This window comes from Gracilinanus agilis, chromosome 5, assembly GCF_016433145.1.
Source record: "Gracilinanus agilis isolate LMUSP501 chromosome 5, AgileGrace, whole genome shotgun sequence".
NCBI classification, from domain to species: domain Eukaryota; kingdom Metazoa; phylum Chordata; class Mammalia; order Didelphimorphia; family Didelphidae; genus Gracilinanus; species Gracilinanus agilis.
Window position 1 is genome coordinate 124,096,366 of NC_058134.1, and position 19,692 is coordinate 124,116,057.

At 43.7% G+C, this 19,692-nt stretch overlaps 2 protein-coding genes across 2 annotated transcripts in view; one reads left to right on the top strand and one right to left on the bottom strand.

Annotated features, from left to right (window-relative positions):
* SND1 (staphylococcal nuclease and tudor domain containing 1) overlaps positions 1 to 19,692 on the bottom strand; it is a 524,029-nt gene that overhangs the window by 84,920 nt on the left and 419,417 nt on the right. The window lies entirely within an intron of this gene.
* Positions 1,791 to 3,743, top strand: LRRC4 (leucine rich repeat containing 4). Its single transcript, XM_044679611.1, has one exon. It carries the CDS (start codon positions 1,791 to 1,793, stop codon positions 3,741 to 3,743), a length of 1,953 nt encoding a protein of 650 aa, XP_044535546.1.

Here is a 19,692-nt window from a genome sequence, read left to right on the forward strand (position 1 = left end):
AAGGAAGGAAGGAAGGAAGAGAGGAGCTTGCCTGCTTCAGCCTCACTGGAAGCCTTCGGCATTAACCCCTCGAGGGAAAGCAGAGGAGGGGGTGGCTGTGTTAATACATAAGGCACTGCATCACGCTAATCTTCTCCCCAGAACAGTATGCGTCAGCAGTACATTCACGTTCTGACTGAAGGACAAAAGGATGAGAGAGCAGTCTGCGTGGCTGCTGCCTGCAACACCTCCAGCCCAGCGAGAGGAGACGGTGGGAGGAGAGTGCAGGGGGCCTGCCACCACCGCTACTAGGAAGAGGGGAAGATGCTCCCCGGGATCTGCGCTCCTAACTCATCCTCGACCACCGCCACCGCCACCACCGCCACCGCCACCGCCGGTGCTGCTGTTTCTAGCACTGCTGCAGTCAGTGGACAACAAAGGCATTGAAGGCAACAAAAGGCAAACCCCACAACTAGCTACCTCAACACAAAGGGAGAGACAGCTACAATCTGGGGGATCTGGGGGACCCCGGAGGAAAAGGAGCAGGAGGAAGGTGGCCGGTCTCTGGGAGTTGCTATCGCTGCCGCCGCCACCACTGCTGAACCCGTTCTTGCACCGAGGGCTTGCTGGAGGGGCTTGTGGAAAGCATCCTAGAACCTTTAGCTCTTGGTTTTCTGTTCGGGGGCACTGGGTTTGGTCCCAGCACCCTCTCCACACTGGAGGGCCGGCTGGATTACCGCTCACTGTTGGAGAGGAAGGCTGATACTTATGCATCTGCCGGCTAGAAAGCTAAGCTAGTTCTCCCCTGCCCTCTTCTTTTCCTCTAAGAGAGAGAATAAAAAGGGGGTGTGTGTCTGGGGAGGGAGAATTGGAAAGAAACCACATACACTGCCTCCCCCTTTCCGTCTTCCCCAACCCTAAGAGCACTCCATGAGCTAACAACTGCAATCAGCTGCCGCTGGCCCAAGAGAGGTGCTCCGTGGGTGAGGAGCGTGCAGCTCCCCGAAGAGGAGGCTCACAAAGGGAAGTGGGAGTACCAGCAGGAAGGAGTGTCTCCTAGGAAGCTTTGGGGGTTCCCCCCCTTTCTATTTTCTCTGGGTGGCAACAGAAGGGGGCACAGTTGGGGGGGGCAGAGGAACACTTTGGCAATGAAGCTTCTTCACTGGCTGCTTGTGAGAGCTGGCACCAGGGTCCAAGGACAAAGCTGGGAAGTGCTGGTGGCGCTGCTCTCTGGGGCGCAGGGGGGGGATGCACCTGCATAGCCCAGAGGGCCTCATCTTTTTCTGGTTCTACTCAATTCTGCTGCTTCGCCTGCTCCTGCTCTGGATTTACTAGAAGCCATTTTGTCTCCCCCATCCCTTCTTTCCCCTCTGCCCCCCAACCCTGTCCCCACTCCTTTCCCCTACCCTTTGTTAATTAAAACTAAGGAGTAAGAATGGGAACAGTGTACCCAGCTTCTGTGATGAAAGCTTAAGGACACAACGCCAATTCCTCCTGAGGTAGGTGCCGGCGAGCTGGTCGGGGATCGCTTTGGTAGGGGGCCAGAGGGTTAGTTTTGGGGTGTGGTGGGGGGGAAAGTGAGCATTTTTCCAAACGGTGGGTATAGGGGCAGGAGGCGATGGTGGATGGGGGACCACATTTTAGTCTGGCATTTTTCCTGGCCGGATCTGCTCTGTCTCTCTGACTGCTCCCTCCCCACCTCCTTCTCCAGATGGAAAGAGGAGCTCCTAGCTCACTTAAGCCGGGGTAGGGCCGGTTTTCCTTTCCGAGCCAAAATCCCAGGCGATGGTGAATTATGAACGTGCCACATCATGAAGCTCTTGTGGCAGGTAACTGTGTACCACACCTGGAATGCCATCCTGCTCCCCATCGTCTACCTCACAGCGCAAGTGTGGATTCTGTGTGTAGCCATTGCTGCTGCCGCTGCCGCCTCCGCTGGGCCCCAGAACTGCCCCTCTGTCTGCTCGTGCAGTAACCAGTTTAGTAAGGTGGTTTGCACTCGGCGTGGCCTGTCTGAGGTCCCCCAGGGCATCCCTTCTAATACCAGGTACCTCAACCTCATGGAAAATAACATCCAGATGATCCAGGCTGACACCTTCCGGCACCTTCATCACCTGGAGGTCCTTCAGCTAGGCAGGAACTCCATCCGGCAAATTGAGGTGGGGGCTTTCAATGGCCTGGCCAGCCTCAACACCCTGGAGCTATTTGACAATTGGCTAACTGTCATCCCTAGTGGGGCCTTTGAGTATCTGTCTAAGCTTCGGGAGCTCTGGCTTCGAAATAACCCCATAGAAAGTATCCCCTCTTATGCCTTTAACCGGGTGCCCTCCCTCATGCGCCTGGACTTGGGGGAACTTAAGAAGCTGGAATATATCTCTGAGGGGGCTTTTGAGGGACTGTTCAACCTCAAATACTTGAACTTGGGCATGTGTAACATCAAGGACATGCCTAATCTCACACCCCTAGTGGGACTGGAGGAGCTTGAGATGTCTGGGAACCATTTCCCTGAGATCAGGCCTGGCTCCTTCCGTGGCTTGAGCTCCCTTAAGAAGTTGTGGGTCATGAACTCGCAGGTCAGTCTGATTGAACGTAATGCGTTTGACGGGCTGGCCTCACTGGTGGAACTCAACTTGGCCCACAACAACCTCTCCTCCTTGCCCCATGACCTGTTCACTCCGCTAAGGTACCTGGTGGAGCTGCACTTACACCACAACCCCTGGAACTGTGATTGTGACATCCTGTGGCTAGCCTGGTGGTTGCGAGAGTACATTCCTACCAACTCCACCTGCTGTGGCCGCTGCCATGCCCCTCTGCACATGCGCGGCCGCTACCTTGTGGAGGTCGATCAGGCTTCCTTCCAGTGTTCTGCACCCTTCATCATGGATGCACCCCGGGACCTCAACATTTCTGAGGGTCGGATGGCAGAGCTCAAGTGTCGGACTCCCCCCATGTCCTCGGTGCGGTGGTTGCTGCCCAATGGGACAGTGCTCAGCCACGCCTCTCACCATCCCCGGATCTCCGTCCTCAACGATGGCACCCTGAACTTCTCTCATGTGCTGCTCACAGACACAGGGGTATACACATGCATGGTGACCAACGTGGCAGGCAACTCTAACGCCTCGGCCTACCTCAATGTGAGCACGGCCGAGCTCAACACCTCTAACTACAGCTTCTTTACCACAGTCACAGTGGAGACAACCGAGATCTCTCCTGAGGATACCACCCGCAAGTACAAGCCTGTGCCCACTACATCTTCTGGCTACCAGCCAGCTTATACCACCTCTACCACTGTCCTCATCCAGACCACCCGTGTGCCCAAAGTGGCAGTGACCACGGCAGACACCAATGACAAGATGCAAACCAGCCTGGATGAGGTCATGAAGACCACCAAGATCATCATCGGCTGCTTTGTGGCAGTTACCCTGCTAGCTGCTGCCATGTTGATCGTCTTCTATAAACTTCGTAAGAGGCACCAGCAGCGCAGTACAGTATCAGCCGCCCGGACAGTTGAAATCATCCAAGTAGATGAAGATATCCCAGCAACTACAGCAGCAGCGGCTCCTTCCAGTGTATCAGGTGAGGGGGCAGTAGTGTTGCCCACAATTCATGACCATATTAACTACAACACCTACAAACCAGCACATGGGGCCCACTGGACAGAAAACAGCCTGGGGAACTCTCTACACCCCACAGTCACCACTATCTCTGAACCTTATATAATTCAGACTCACACCAAGGACAAGGTACAGGAAACTCAAATATGACTTTCCCTACCCTCAAAAAAATTATAAAATGCAATAGAATGCACAAAAAAAAGACAGCAACTTTTGTACAGAGTGGGGAAAGACTTTTTTTTCTTGTATATGCTTATATATTAAATCTATGGGCTGATAAGAGAAAGATTATATTAAAATTTAAAAAGAGAAACAAAATCAAAACAAAAACTATTTTTTAACTTGTAAGTTCTATTTAAAGGGGGATGGGGAAGGGAAATTTGGGGAATGTTGGGGGTGGGTAGAAGACAGAAAACAAAAACAAAACAAAAACTTGCTATCCTGCTAGAAGGCTTTCTGGAATAAGGTTGGATCTGTTTAAAAACAACAATAAAACAATCCCTAAAGAGGTAGGGTAGGGGGTGGGAAGAATAGACTGATCCTGTCATTTTTAGAAGATGCTTCATAGGATGCAGTAAATATCCATTTCTATAGACATCTTTCTTAATTCCTGAGAGCTGTCTTTGCAGGTTTATATTAAAAAAGCAAAACAAAAACAAAAAAGAAAAAAAAATGAAAAAGCACCAAGAATTTGTACTGTGCCAAAATGTTAAGATGCAATAATTTTTTTCTTCAGAGAACATGGGAGAAATAGAACTATAAATGTATTTTTAAACAGGAAAACCACCAAAATTGAAGTAAGCCTTTGAAAGGGGCTGAGCCTGTATGTTTGTCCATGTGCACACGGCTCTTCTGTCTGCGTACATGGACATGCATGCACCTCATATAATGGAACATTTCAGGAAAGAGCAGAGGGGGAAAAGAACTGGCGTAGTTCTCATTCACACACTTTAACATTGCACCAGATTCCTGCAGTTCAGTTTAACCCACTCTGTATAGGGAAAATGTGTGTGTATTCAGGGTTTCCCAGGAGGAGGAAATCTGAAGGGGGATCCAGGGCCAGGAGTAGGGAGGCTGGGGGGGGAAGGAGGGGTTTGGAAGCAGGGTGAATGTATTCACAAGAGGCCATAAATTAGCATCATCCCGCCCACCTGTTGTTCCAGGTATCTGACAAATGATTGTAGACAATTCTAATATTTTATGATTTCTTTTTTGGTTCTAGGATTAAGGGGGGGGGAAGACTGGGGGGTTTGGGAGAGTGGAAGCTTTTCTCATGGTTGTGATCTTATGGCTGATATAAATGCTGATTCATTAGGAATTATTGGCTGCTATCAACTGGTGGTAGGGTGTGGGGAGGGACACAGAACTTGAGGAAAGAAAAAAAGATTGGGTGAAAAGGACCATGATAGGGTCTGGTTTGTTTATGGGAATGCAACCTTTCCCCACCACCATTATGGTTGATAAAAATAATGAGAAAATGTATCATATATTAATAAATCCATATAGAAAGACAAGGACACCAAACCTCCCCTCTCCCCAGAGGTGTGTTGTGAAGTAAGTCCTGTTGAAAAAAGCTCAGCAGGGGGAAGGCTTCCCTCCCCCAGGCCCAGTGCAAGAGGGGAAAGGAAAAAACTTTGGAGGGTGAGGGAGGAGGGTAGGGAAAGTTGGGGCTCTCTGTTGCTTCTGGTCCATTTAATGATGTAATTACTTTCATTTATTACTTTAGCTTTAAAAAAGGGTTCAGATTTGAAAGAGGGTGGTGTTGGGTGGGGAAACGTCAACAAAAGAATACTGACTGTAATGTGAGAAAAGTGTATTTTTGTATTTTAATAAATATTGTTAAATTTTTAATTCAGTGTCCCCAAAGGGTTAAATTGAATGGTAGACCTTGAAATCTATAGATTCGCTGAGGTGATCAGAAGTACCAACCATGAGTTATTCAAAAAAGAAAAAAAAAAAAAAAAAAAAGGCAAAGAGAGGGGGAGAAAGAATTGTTCATAATTTTTTTTTTTTACAATTACCAAACATTTAAAAACTGTTATCCCTTCCCTAGCATAAATAAATCCAACTACAATGCTAGATACCCTCCTTGAGCTAAGTGTGTTGCTCCCTGGGACCTGTTGGGAAACACCCAATTCACTGTGCCCTAAAAGAGGAAGGGCATTGGGCCAACCTCAGCTCCTCATCTCACTTCCTCCGGCCAAAATTAAATGCCACCTCAGCATATGCTTTGGGCAGGCCAAACCCATTCTGCTCAAGGACCCTGTGGGACCTAGATTTAGGAGCTTGGCAGCAACCTATGTTGGCTCCTATTTCTGATGGACAGCAAGTCTCTTCTGTTCTAAGGGTACTAAGTGGCTGAGTCTATTTTGGTGGTGGGTACCAATTTAAATTAGTTTCCATCCAAACCAAACATTAAGTGCCTAATAGGTCCAAAGTCGACTTAATGATGTCCAGAGTAAATGCATTTGAAATGGGACCCTGTGCTTTTCAAGTGCTAGTGCCTCTACTGATGTAGGGAAGGGAACTGAGTGGGTGTGATCTCTATGGCACAGAGGAGGGAAGAAAAGAAACAGGAAGGCAGTACTTTGCAGCAATTAGAAAATGGTAAGACACTAATATCCAGAAGCTGAGATCTAACATAAAGCCAGGAAAATATAGGAACAAAAATTTCATTCAAGAGGACTTCAAAATGCATAAAATATCTAGAAATTAGCCAACATATGATTTATGTAAATACAACTACAAAACTGAACAGTTAAGTAAACAAAGGTATAAATAAGTAGAGAGATAGTGTTCATGGCTGGGCCAATGACAATGTCATATTGTCAATATGACAATAACAATACTGACTCCATTAATCTACATATTTAAACATGATTCCAGTTAAATTACCAAAGGGATGCTTTAGAGAATTAGCCAAAATAATAACATTTGGCACAAGATAAGGTCAAGATATTGAAAATAAGTCCTAGAACCCAATCCTGTGCAAATAGTCCATCTGCAAATGATCTCTCTCTCAGGCAGTTCTGTGCTCTCCCAGGCTGACAAGCTGTCACTTTAAAATCATTAGTTCCCAAATACATTTTGCTTCTACTATTTTTTCCCCCTTCTTTCCCTATACAATACCATAGAATAAAAGAAGCCCATAATGATAGGAGTTACTGGGGAGTCCAATGAAAAAGGCAGTGCCTCACCTCTTGCTAGTTCCCAGAGAGACAAGTCAAGTGCCTGAGAGTAGTTTCTCAGGTTCATTGGAACTTTATCTACTTAGTGGAGATTAAGGAGGAAAGCAAGTGGCAGAAGTGGTAGAAGCAGGGAGTTATGAAGTTAATTTCCCAATCTACCTACAATGTAAGTAATTGTTTGGAACAAGGTTGACTTGGAATTATGAAGTAGCTCTTTACAGAAATGGTCTCTTGGACCTAGAGTGGTAGGAGAGAATTACTAGATACAAGTCCCATAGTGCAGAAAGAAGAGAGAATTTGACATTATACTAGGGAAGATTCCCAGAAGCTAATACTTCTTGGCCATTAGATTTATATTCTTGGTATACATATTAACATCTGAACGTATTAGGGATGATGGTTGTGACCAAAGAGGTAAATGGAGGCAGGCGGGGTGGGGGGAGATAGAATACGCCCTGCTGGCCTTAGTCTGAGGCATTGATTGCTTTAAGACCAGAGAACTTTTGTCTTGCTCATTCTTCATAGAAACTTCCTGTTCTAAAAATAGTAGACATTAAGGTAGAGAGAGAAGAGAGGAAAGCCCACCAGAACAGTAATGTTAATGGGAGGTATAAATGAATTACAGTTTGTTACCTGAGAGACGTTCAAGTAACTGCTTTCCTATAACCAGCAGGGGGCCTTCAGAGAGACCTGAGACATAATATTCCCTCTTCTAGCTCAATCACCTATGAGAACATAGATTGCTCTCAATGATTAATTCTAAGAGGAAGCACCAATTTGTGGCCTATCAGACATATCTAGATCTAAAATCAGTCAGAAGTTCTTACTGGGAAGTACTGATATATCAATTCCCTCAAGGGTAAGGTCAGGTCAGAACAGCTAAATGGGCACTGAGCAACTGTGCTTTTAGGATATTCCTAAAAGCCACTGTGAAGCCATAAAATCTGTAGCACCAAAGATAGCACCCACAGAATGAACATATAGGTCCCTTGGCAGCTGTAACTTCTGTGGGTGGATAAAGTACAAGGAGGAGAGAAGGGCTTGTGGCTGGTAGCTTGTAGGGGAGCCTAAACAGCTTGTCAGATGCTTGATACATTTTTGGTATATAGAATTTTAGCACTGTGGGGAACATTAGAGAACATCCAGAGAGAACTCCTCAGTTTAAGAAAAGGAAACTGAGGCAGACCCTAGAACTAAAAATGTTAAAGACAGAAAAGATGAGAGAAAAAGAAATCAAATCCGCCTCACTCATTTGACAGAAAAGATTGCTCAGAGTTGCCTAAAGTCCCATGGCTTGTGAATAGTCACAACTTGGGATTTGAATCTCAGTATTCACTCTTCAGTCTTAAGCTTCTTCCATTGTACCATTTTGCTAGCAAAACATATGTAATTATACAGGAAAAAATGATGTCCTCTCAACAAGATCCCTTCTTTGCTCTCTTTGACCTCTTGCACTGAATTCTGGCCAGAGCCACATCTACAAGGGGCACAAATTTTGGCCCAATGGCAAAGGGCCACTTGAAAGGGACACTCTGGAATGCATGAAGTAACATGCCTAAGAGGGCTTGCTGCCTTTCTCAAGGAGAGAACAGGTCAAGATGACAAGATGCCAGAAATAGGTGACAGGTGTGATGGAGAGGGGAGATCCAAGTTGGGAAATCCTAAAGAAATGTGGGTTTGGTTAGCTCCCACCTGCTCTTTCCCCAGAGGCCCTGTATGATCACTGTTCTAACGGTAAAGAAGGGTTCTCTGGAAGGGAAGCCTTTTGCTACTCTCTTTCAAAATCAGGGACTCTGAGATTGCCATCCCTTGTTATACCCTCAGAACCTGTTCATAGGTCTTTCTCTCAGCAAGTATAACACTGTAGGTTTATTATTTACTGAGGGTAGACAGGCCTTCAGGCCTAGAGACATTAGCATTATCATGCTGTTTAACATGCATTGAGGCCAACAATGTGTTGGGTATTGTGTGGAACAGAGCAGCTGCCAGAGTTCCTGTCCTTTTCGGTCTATCATCTTCTTTTGCCATGAGAAGAGAGTCACAGTCCAGTGTCAGACCTGGTGTGCTTTGGCTTCCTTTAGAAATGGTGGGTGGAGACTGGAAGGGTTGAATAACCCTTACTGAGTGTAAGCTTCCCACTTCAGGGGGCCAGAGCCCACAATTAGGGATCCAACATTTACTGCAACAAAGCAGCAGAAGCTTAAAAATTAGAAGGGGGAGGGGGAGGGAGAGAGAAGGAACATTTATATCTAAACATATGTCTGATTTTATCTTCATCGCCAGCACTCAGTGCTCCATGCCATCAGCTAATGCAGACATACTTTGCTCCATTTCTAAATCCTGCCTCAGCTAAATTGCAAGGAACCTTTTGGCTCACAGTGATTCTCCTTGTCCCTGTCCATCCAGAAAGCACCCTTTCCCCTTTGCGGGGAAGAGAGTCTGGGCAGCAGTTAAAGGCTGTTTTCATTTTGGCTTTAAATTAAAAGAGTAAATGATTTCCCTACAGCAAGGAAAAAGGGCTTTTGGGAATGGAATGGTAGAGTGCATGTCACTACTTACACAAGGGACTATATACACTCAGCCTGGCACCCCATCCCTTTCACTCCTTTTAGGCTGGCCTGTCTATGGCTGGCAGAAAGAACAGGGCACATTAGGAAGAAGAAATCTTGGCCAAAAGCCAAAGGACCTGTACCATCAATGGCCTCAGGCACTGTGGTTAAGAGCAGACACAGGTTCTCTCCTCTCCCACAGTCCCCCTGGATCCTAACACATTTACCGTTGATAGGGTTCATAAGCAGTCCAAGGCCTTGTCTTAGTGGTAAGCAGAGACTGCTTTTCTGTGGAGGGTCAGGCTGGTGAAGCAACTATTGACCAATTAACTTTTGCAGGCTAAGAAACAAATTGATTTAGCTCCCATCAATGGAGACTTAGTTCTTTGCGAAAAGAATCTTCACTCGCCAAAGTCTTTTTTTCTTATTCTTGTTTCAATATCAGGAAGCAAAACAAAGCCATATTTAAAGCCATTTACTAAATTCTAACAGGCAAAGTCTTAGGGAAGGGAATGGGGAAGGAGAAGGTGGTGTTGGGATAGGTTTTTGAGGCTACAGAAGTAGGACCAAAGAATAGGTAGACTGTACAGCATCAGGCATTTTTGTGACTGTGGAAAAGTGGAGCTCTGTGGCAGACACACAAGTCATCAGCTAAGGGTCTGCAATGCAGTTAAGAAGGAAAACCTGGGAGACTCCTCTGCCCTATCAGGAAAGATGCTCCATGGCCCTTAAAGATAAGGAGAACACAACTGGTATGAATCCAGGGCACAGAACAATAAAGGAAGGGTTGGACTTTATTCACCTTTTGAAAAAACAAAAGCAGGGAAGGGGTGTTAGAAAGAAAAGAATAAGATCAAACTTCCAAGAGCTACCAAGGGAATAATCTAGTTCGATTTTCCATTTTAAGGACAGGATTAGATTGGAGAATTGTAAAGTTTTACATATTGCTTCCTGCACATGCCAACTCTGCTGCTGGTCTGTGGGCCTATCTGCTCACCCACAAAGCATGACTCCATACTCTGTGGGATTGTCTGTAGCAGAGGCTAGGGGACATCTCACATAACTGAGTTCTAGTAATGGTTTTGATGGTCTTGCTGGGATGTTTTGTCTGTATCTCTTACCTGTAAGAAAGTTAGGGTTGGTGGAATATTGTGGGGGGTTAAATAATAGGGGTTTGTAAACAGAAGTCACTCTACAAAAAGATTTGCAATGCTAATAGTAATGATGATTCTATCATAGACAAATTTTGGTAACTGGATAGAGTTTAGGCCTGTACAGGAGGGGTGGGGGTGGGGGTGGGGGAAGGTGATAGTAATATACATTTATTAAGTACCTATTATGTACCAGGAATTGTGCTAAGTGCTTTACTAATACTTCATTTGAGTCTTAAAATAACTCTTTAAGGTAGGTCCTAATTATTATTCCCACTTTGCATATGAGAAAACTGAAGCAAACAGAGGTTAGGTGACTTGCCCAGGGTCACAAAGACTCTAGGCCAAGCACTCTATCTAGCCACTGTACTACCCAACAGCCAAATAACTGTGCCAAGCTATCTAATCTTTGGGAGAATGATGCGCACCTATCTGCTTCACAACTCCATGGACAAGTGCAAATTTTTGACAAAAAAGCAGTCAAGGCTTACCTTCTACTGGGAAGGATGGATGACCATCAGAGAAATGATCCTCTGATGTAGGGTGGCTTTGAATGGATGGAACTAAAGAAAGATATGTTCCCTGAACACATTTCTAAGGCTCTTTAATGCCCTATAAAAAACGTGAAAGATCTGTAATTTCACTGATGTGGAAATCCCTTCTACCAGCACAAATTGCAAATAGTTTATATTTAAGCAGGTAGAGAATCTTAGGAGAGTTGTCCAAGGCTCAGAAACATTAAGTGACTTGTTGATATATACTCTTAGGAAGTACACAAAAGAGAGGTTAGAACTCAGGCTCCTGATTCCCAGGTCCAATGCTCTAAATATTATGCCACATTGCTCTTCTCAGTCTGTATAATTAGGCCAATATTTTATGACTGAAACCAATACCAAAGGAATAATAGTTATCCTCCTTGTTTCCATATTAAGCAACACTTCTATAGCCCCTTCCCCACAAAACACCTAGTAAGAATATTAAGAACCTATATATAAAGTCAGGTAATTTACATGCATTGTCTCATTTGGCTCCTTCAATTAATCTCAAATCAAGAGTCTTCTCCCATATCTTCTTTAATTCTCCTGATCTCTAGGATGACCCAGGGATCATTTTAAAGTATGTTATACTGTGTCTTTCCCCTCCCCTCCCTGCCTTGTTATTTTTCTCCCTCTAGGATTATCCCACACTTTGGAAGTATTTTAAGTATCATCATCATCATCATCATCATCATCATCATCATCATCATCATCATCACCACTATTATTTAGATGTACTCTTTAACCTGAAGGTTACATCAAGACTTAATACAGTACTTCTAGCTCTAAGATGGAAGTAGGTTAGTCACCAAGATAAGTCACTTAAACTGTTCAGTGAGTCAGCAGTAAAAGAAAACAAAAATTATAGGAACTGCTCCTTGGGCAAAGGGAACACAACATTTGACTTCGTGGCCCCTGGCTGGTATTTTCTGTCTCAGCTCCTCATCTTCCTCTTTCCACTCCCTGCTCCCCCAGTTTCACTAAGATCATTCAAACAGCTTTTCCCACTCCTTTTCCCCCCTGCAGAAGAACTGAATGAGTTATAGGCAGCTCTCCACGGAGGCAGTTCCAGTCAGGAACCAGGTGGTGGTTCCCTGGACAGTGCAGCCACTGTCTGTGAGGAGAAAACTATGAAGAGATGCTCAGAGCACCCTTCATAATGGGTCCAGTGCAGACCCAGAAAATGAACCATGGCCTGAGACATGAACCACCCTGTCCTTGCACTTCCCCAGCTGTAGTGGTTTAAAAATTGGAATCTACTGTGGTGGCAAGGAGGCTTAATTTCTGGACTTAAAGAGAGTAGGATAATGCTTTATCCTATTAGTGTTAGCCTGTATCATTTGACAATGGACTCTGCTGCCTCTGACATGACAGCATATATTTTCAATTCCATTCCCTATTAGAAGGCTTGGGAGGGCATCTGGAGGAAGAAGAGGAGAAAAGGAAGAGCTAAGAAATACTGGCATAGTGAATAGGGATGGCAAGAATTGAATTCCTACAACTTGGGGAGGAGGAGATGCAGAGATGGAGATTAGAAACTGTCAATTCCATTCAATCCAATTCACAAAACATTTCCTTAGTGCCTTCAACAAGAAAGGCACCATCCTGTATGTCTCCAAAGGGAACTTGGTGGGGAGGGCTGCCAAAGATGAGATTTTTGAAACCATGCCTGCATTTTATTTTCTCAAAATTTCTTCTTTGAAGCTAATAATTGCAACTAATAGGTTCAAAATAAAAGGCTGTAGGAATTGGCCTACTCTAAAGTCTCCTTGCTTGAGGCATACAGATATAGGTGGGTTATTCTGGATAACTTTCCTGTTTCTCAGCCTCTCATCCCAATTCACTCCAGAGCAAAAATGCACAATGTCTGTAGAAGTCTCACTCCTCTATGGATGCAATGTCAATGGGAACAGATGTCATGTATGGCCAAAGAGTACTAAGAAGGAAACAAGAGGTCAAAGCCTACTTAACTTATGACTAGAAACTTAACTATCAGCCACTGTTGTTTGCTTAGAACTCAGGAGGGGAAGAAAAGGAAAGAAGAGCAAGATCAACAATGTGCACATCCATTCCACTTAAAAGTCTCAGGCAGAGGAACCAGGCATCCATTTCTCTATGTCCCACAGCCTGTGAGGCTTGGCTTGACCTGCTGATAAATGGAGCACTTGCTCTTGTCTTCCCTTTACACTATGGAAACCCAGACAAGATTAGTGATTCAATCAAGGTTGTCCAGAGCAATGGCAGAACTGAAAACTGAATTCCTGCCCCCAACTCACCTTTCCTGAGCTGATGCTGCATATGCAGTTAGATGAGAAAGAGCGATGTAGTATGGAGAGCTATAGGGAAGGCTCAGATGGAGCTAGTCTGTCCAAATGGGATCAATACACATAGATTCAATTTTGAGAGCTTGCAGCATTTGAAACTTTAAAATGAAATGTGTTTTCTTTCCTATTAATCAGTCTTTCCCCAGGAGAAACTGTGGCTCTGGTTATATTCTTTATATATACATTTAATTAGAAACTGTCCTTTTCACAAAGATTACAAGAAGCGCTGAAAGAAATGTTCTATAAGAGTGGCCACTTGCAGCCAAGACTCCTTTTAAGACAAGTTAATTTGGCAGAAATTTACCATATTGGATCTGGTGAAGCCACTTTCCTTCTCAGTTACAAAGCTGAGAAGAAGAGCTAGAGAAATAAATAAAGATGGAGAAATTCAAGCAAATGAATTCTTAATGAATAAGAGAATGGTTATTTCTGCTAGCTCTCAAAGACTAATCCTCTCTGTGATTGATGGCTGTATTATGCTATATAATAATTGTGAACACCAGCTTGCATTTCTTTGGACGTTGGTTTAGAAGGGCACAACACCATAACACTCTTTCCTTGAAGAGGTGCTGATGTCACACTATAGTTATTGGTCTCAGGGATATGACCCTGGGGAGGATGAAAAAGACAGAATGAGAATAAAAAGAACATTTGAGGGACCTTTTCTAGGAAGCAGAGGGCTAGAGAGTCAGGTCAGAAGCAACAGAATGATGGATACTTCTCATGGGTAGACATTGCCATGGAATAAGAGAAAAAGAAGAAAAAGTCAAGGTAGCTGCTTAATGAGCTTCAAAAGAACATATTCTACAAACAGTTTTTTGCATATTGTCTTCCCCATGTGAGCTCCTTGAGGGTAGGGATTCTGTTGTTTCTACCACCTCTTTGTATTGCCAGTGCTTAGGAAAGTGTCTGGTTTGTAGAGAGCACTTAATAATTTGACTGATTGTTTCAGATAGTTGTAGTTAGATATAGAATACTACTAAGGGGGCAAGGACAGGGAAATCTGAAAGGAACATTATAGTAAAATTAGTAGCTTTTAACTACTAAATAGTAACTACATAGTAAACCCAGTAGGAAGTTCATGGGGAGAGATGGGTTAAAGAAATGCCCAAGTCATTAAGTTCCACATAAAAGAAGATGGGCACGGAGATAAGAGGTATAGGCTAATGTGGTTGTAGCTCTTGGTTAAGTCCTGGTGGTAAGTGTTTGGGAGAAGGAAAGTTTCTTTCAGGTTTCCATCTCTCTCTCCAAATTTCAAGAGGTATTTCTGTAATGGAACTATCTTGTGTTCAGTAACTCCTATGACGCATGTATGTGCCAGAAGACAGCCAGGCCAGAGACTGCAGCACAGGCATCTGTCCTGTGCTTTGTGGAGGATGGAGAAACTCTTTGTGGTTCTTCAGTTTGGCTCTGGCAATGCCTGGGCTTTAAGGGTGTGCTCCTCTGCCAAATTTATTTTTCTTTCACTCCCCCTCAGAGGAGGAATGTCAGAGAGGAAGGAAGGAAAATATAATTAAATTACCCCATCTTGGGTTGCCCTTCTTGGGCAAAGGCTAAAAATGGGCTCACAGTGATATGCAGATCTATCTGTAACAGAGCAAGCATCTTTTATCTCATTTGGCAGCTGAGTTGAGTTTTCAGTGTCCACTACTGTAACCAATAAGTTATCCAATCAGCTACAGCTGGTGAGTATCTACAACAAGCCAATGAGAAGCCCTGTGTGGCACAGATGACCTCTTCATTTCCACTTAAAAGTAGACTCTTTTCTGACCTCAAATCCCTTTCTGCTCCACAATAGGAATTACTCCTTTTCTTCCTTCATTCCTCCTTTCATTTCTTTCTTCCTTCATTCCTCCCTCTCTCCCTTCCTTCCAATTGGAGTTTTCTGTTGAGGTGAGGTCTTCTTAGTTATGCAAGAAGAAGGAATCTGTCTATGAAGAACAGTTCAGAAAGTAGTATGCAGAGAGAACAAAGAGGGTCTTCCTAGTGATTCTGTGTAGCAGTAGTATCAAACTCAATAGTAGAGGCCACTAACCCATACATAAGGTTCCCTGCAGGCTGCATACTGACTAGAATACCACATATTGTGTTACCTAAAATTTATTTTGTTAAATATTTTCCATTAACATTTTAATCTGGTTAGGCTGCACTTAAGAAAGTTGTAAACTGCATGCATCCCACATGTTTGACACCTCTACTGTGGAGTATCACTTTATCAGTCCCCGACTGGGAACTCAGCACTGGAGAGAGAACATTTTACAGGTGCCAAAGTGCAGAAGCAAAGACATCTCTCCATCCTTTCTTGTACATAGTTGCCATAATTAATCCAGAACTTGATTACTTAGTAGGACCAAGAAAGCATGGCAATACCCAAAGCAATCCAACATGTGAATTAATAGACAAAACAAATACTGGCTATTCTTAAACCCAATAGGCAGTACATTCCTTTCAAGGCTTACTGTTCCAACTTTAAAAAGGATCCCTTGGGCATGTTACTATTCCCATGTGTTACAGGATAGCCTATTTCATCATCTGTATGTGAAATAGTATAGGATAGAAGCATGATGTGTGATGGTGAACAGGAGATTTAGAAGGTTCTGGAGTAGGGCAGATTGAAACCAGGAACCCCCTATTTCCAGGTCTGAATTCACTGAACCATCCAGGTGGTCTCTTCTTGATGACTCCAGAGATTTCTCTTGTAATGCTGTCTCAACTAGTACAAGTGGTAATGCTATTGTCTTTATCAAATCAAAGTGATATGCCATGCTGGCTTATTTCCTTTGGTGAATTTCTGGTCTTTGAGAACAGAGAACTACTTCCCTATAGCAGCTTATAGCCCTCCTCAAGCAGGACATTCCTATGAGTCATCTTCAATATCAACACTCTTGAGTCCTGGGAATTTTTGGTTTGGAAAACAAAAGCAGGCAGCCTGGCAGAAACCTGACTGTAGGCAGAGCACAGGGGCCAAAGAGCCTGTCATCTGTGGCTAAGTGATTACATAACAGCTCAAGCAAGCAGAGAGGCAGTCAGATAATGGGAGGGAACCCCAGCGGAGCAGTCATGGAGAAGGGCTGTGCAGACTGAGAAAGACAGAAGCAGGCTAAGTTCTTGATCCTGGCCTTCTAAGTCATTATGGATCTTGGGGATGTCAGAGTTTTGGTTTCAAGACTCATGTGAAGATGCCCTCTAGACTGAGCAGATAGCATCTGGCTTCTGATCACCTATCATCAGAGGATCTCCTCTCTATTGGAATCCCAAGTCTACCTCTTCTTCTATGGCTCTGGTATGCACAAGGAAATAAAATGTCAGGTATTTAGGAGGTATGGGTTCTAGGCTCCTCTCTTTAGAAGTCACTGCATGTTATATGCATTGTCATTCACCCAGGTTACTTTTCTCACTATTTGTATCACATAATGCTTATTCTTTCTCATGGAGTAAGAAAAGGAGAAGGAAAAACCACCTGCTATGTCGTCTCCTCTCCGTAAGGGCAGGAAGTTCCTTGATGCACTTGTATAAATTGAGAAGCTAAGGTACAGAGCTCTGAGAAACAGCCGGTTTGCATTGAAAAGAAATAGGAAGGACTGAGGATACAGATGGATCATGGATCAAGCTTTCTGGTGCTTTTTCTTTCACCTGCTTCCTTTTTAGCTTCCAGGATTTCCTTGGGAGGTAAACTGGCTGGTTCTGAGACAATTTGCATAAGCAGTTCAGCTCAGCTGCAGGCTGGAAACTGCTGCAGGGATTGTTTTCCATAATGTGAAGTTAACCAGCATTCTATACCTAGACTAATTGGTCTAGAGAGTTTTAACCTTGTAATTTGGGTTGGTTTCTACTTTAGAGCTTGAATAAGAATGGTTCATCTTAGTCCCAAAGTGAACTCAAGACCTGGTCTATTTCTGTATTCAAAAGGGAAAGAATGGGAAGACAGCCCAAGTATTTTGAGTCTCATTCTTTTTCACTATATGTTAGAGAGACATCCCTTCACCATTTGGAGGTTATTTGCTTACATTTTCAGGAATGAACTTATGTTACTACATACATTATGAAATATGACAAGTTTCTGCTTGGAAAGGGAAAGGCTAACTTTTTATTGTCTTTTCTGAACTTGTATTTGGGTTAAAATTTTCTAATGAATCTGTTCCATTTTTCCCATCCTTCCCATCTTCCCTTCCAAGTCCCAATGAAGGAATGGAGGTCCCTTAAGCCTATCCACCTCTGCAGTTAAGACTGGTCTCGGCACTTCTACCTAAGTAGTTGCTACAGCTTTTTTGGTTAAATTGGTGCTGATGAATGCCTATGGTAACATGAGTAAGTGGAACACTGTTCTAGCAACTCTGTTAGGTTGGTATTAGCTGCTGATAATCACTGAGGAGCACATCACAGGAAAGAAAGCATTCATGCCCTACTACTGAAGATCCTGTAGCATGGTTCCATGTTTCAGAGACAGTAACTAGGAGTTCAAGTCTGCTTAGAAAACAAAGAAAGAACACCCTGACCCCTTTATCATCTTCTTTGTAATTTGACTTTTTTTAATGTGGTCTAACTCATGTGGGGATAGTGCAAAAAAAAATGACAGAAGGTCCTATGCAAAAATAAAGTGATATAGAAATGTCCACTATATTAAAAGATGGTAAAGAGAAGAGTAGACAGGTTACTTCTGAATAGAGGCTGCCGACTTGAGGCAAATGTAAGGGTGGTTCTCTTCTCAATGACTATCAAACATCCTTCTGATCTCTTCCAAGATGAGGAGAAAGAATGGTTTTGGCCAGCTAGGTTTCCTTGATAACATTTTTCACTGAAGACTTCAGTTAAGAAATTAGAAATCTATTTGTTCTGGTTCTCTATTAACTGAAGCCAGTGCTCTGGTACAAAGGAAACAAAAGTGCTTGAATACAAATATAAACAGAGAGCTAAGAAAATATATTGGGAAGAGGGGAGATTACAAAGTTCTTCCTAGCTTTGGGCACTGAACAGTCCCATATAGCAGAACATTAAACACCTCAAAGAAATGACTATTTTCTCATGATAGCTGTCTGTTTATAAAGCAAAAGGTTACATGTAGAAAAGGTAGGGTGAGGAAGTTAAGGCAGGGGTAAGCCCTATATAAGGCAACTTTCTAGTTCTCTGTTTTACTGAATTTTATGTGAACTTGACCAAAAACGGGAAATAATGTTTTTTCGGTGAGGTTTCCTATACAAACTGCAAAATGAGAGTTGGTCATGGGAGGCAGATCCCTTTACTTTACCAGCTGAAACAGTTCCTTATTTCTGGGGAGGGGAAACTCTTCGGATGTCTGGTATGCTAGATAAGATGGCTGTAATTCAAAAGACAGAACCTCCATTGAAAAAGGAAATGAAAAATGTGGGGGAAGCAATAAGTGAGAGCCTACTGCTGTGTACTCTCAGGGGTCAAGTCACAGACCAGAATAGGAAGTTTCAGGGATGAGCTGGACCTGCAAGTGAGGATGGCTCCTTGCTATTCAGGAGAGAAGTTGTAAAAATGCCCACAGAAGCCCCAAGCATCTCTACCATCATGCCCATCCTTCTTGTCATGCGTTCTTCCTCGCCTCTATTTCTAGCTTCTTTTGCTTCTGCACAGGCTGTCTCCCTGTCCTAATATTTTGGCAAACTGAGCATCAACACCTGCTCTTGGGGAGGATTAATTACATAGGCCTATGGTGAGGGGCACATTGACACCCCTGACAATTCCATAGTCTCTGGGTACTGCTTGAAGGGCACACAAAATTCATACTTATTTATTTATTTCATTAAAAAAAAAAACACACCACCACCATCACATTCTGCAAAAAGATGAAGCTATATTGCTGTAGCTAAAAATATTATCCATTGCAGGCGTCTGCACTCCAGCTCCTCAATTAGGGATGCCACAGGGTCCTTTGTAAGCTGTTCAATGTTGGCAGCTCTGTAGGGGGGCTCATCAAGGACAAGGCCAGCATTGGAATTGGCATTTGAGATTACTGGGTGTAGAAGGGCCAGGGAACAACGTCTATGGTGAGGGGGTACAGATCTTGATCCTACCATGTTCAGCACAGTATTTACCCCCAAATATTTTCTGACTAACTCAGCACTGGCTTGCAAACAGGGTACAGGGCTGTCTCTGGGGCAGACCCAACATTACACACAGTACTTGTAATGCCAACTGACTACTGGAATATACCAAAATCCCTTTTGTAACATCAAGAAACCCCAGAAAGAGCTAAAGCATTTTTTGGTTTTGTTCTGTTTTGTTTTTTAAATGAGGAAAATTTAATGGAAGGTCAGTAGGCACCTTCTCTAAAGGGCTGAAAAACATGGGTTTCTAAAGAAGAGGCCCTAAAGAAAAATACATAAA

Coding starts and splice junctions, on each gene's coding strand:
- LRRC4 (XM_044679611.1), top strand. CDS start 1,791: ATGAAGCTCTTGTGGCAGGTAACTGTGTACCACACCTGGAATGCCATC.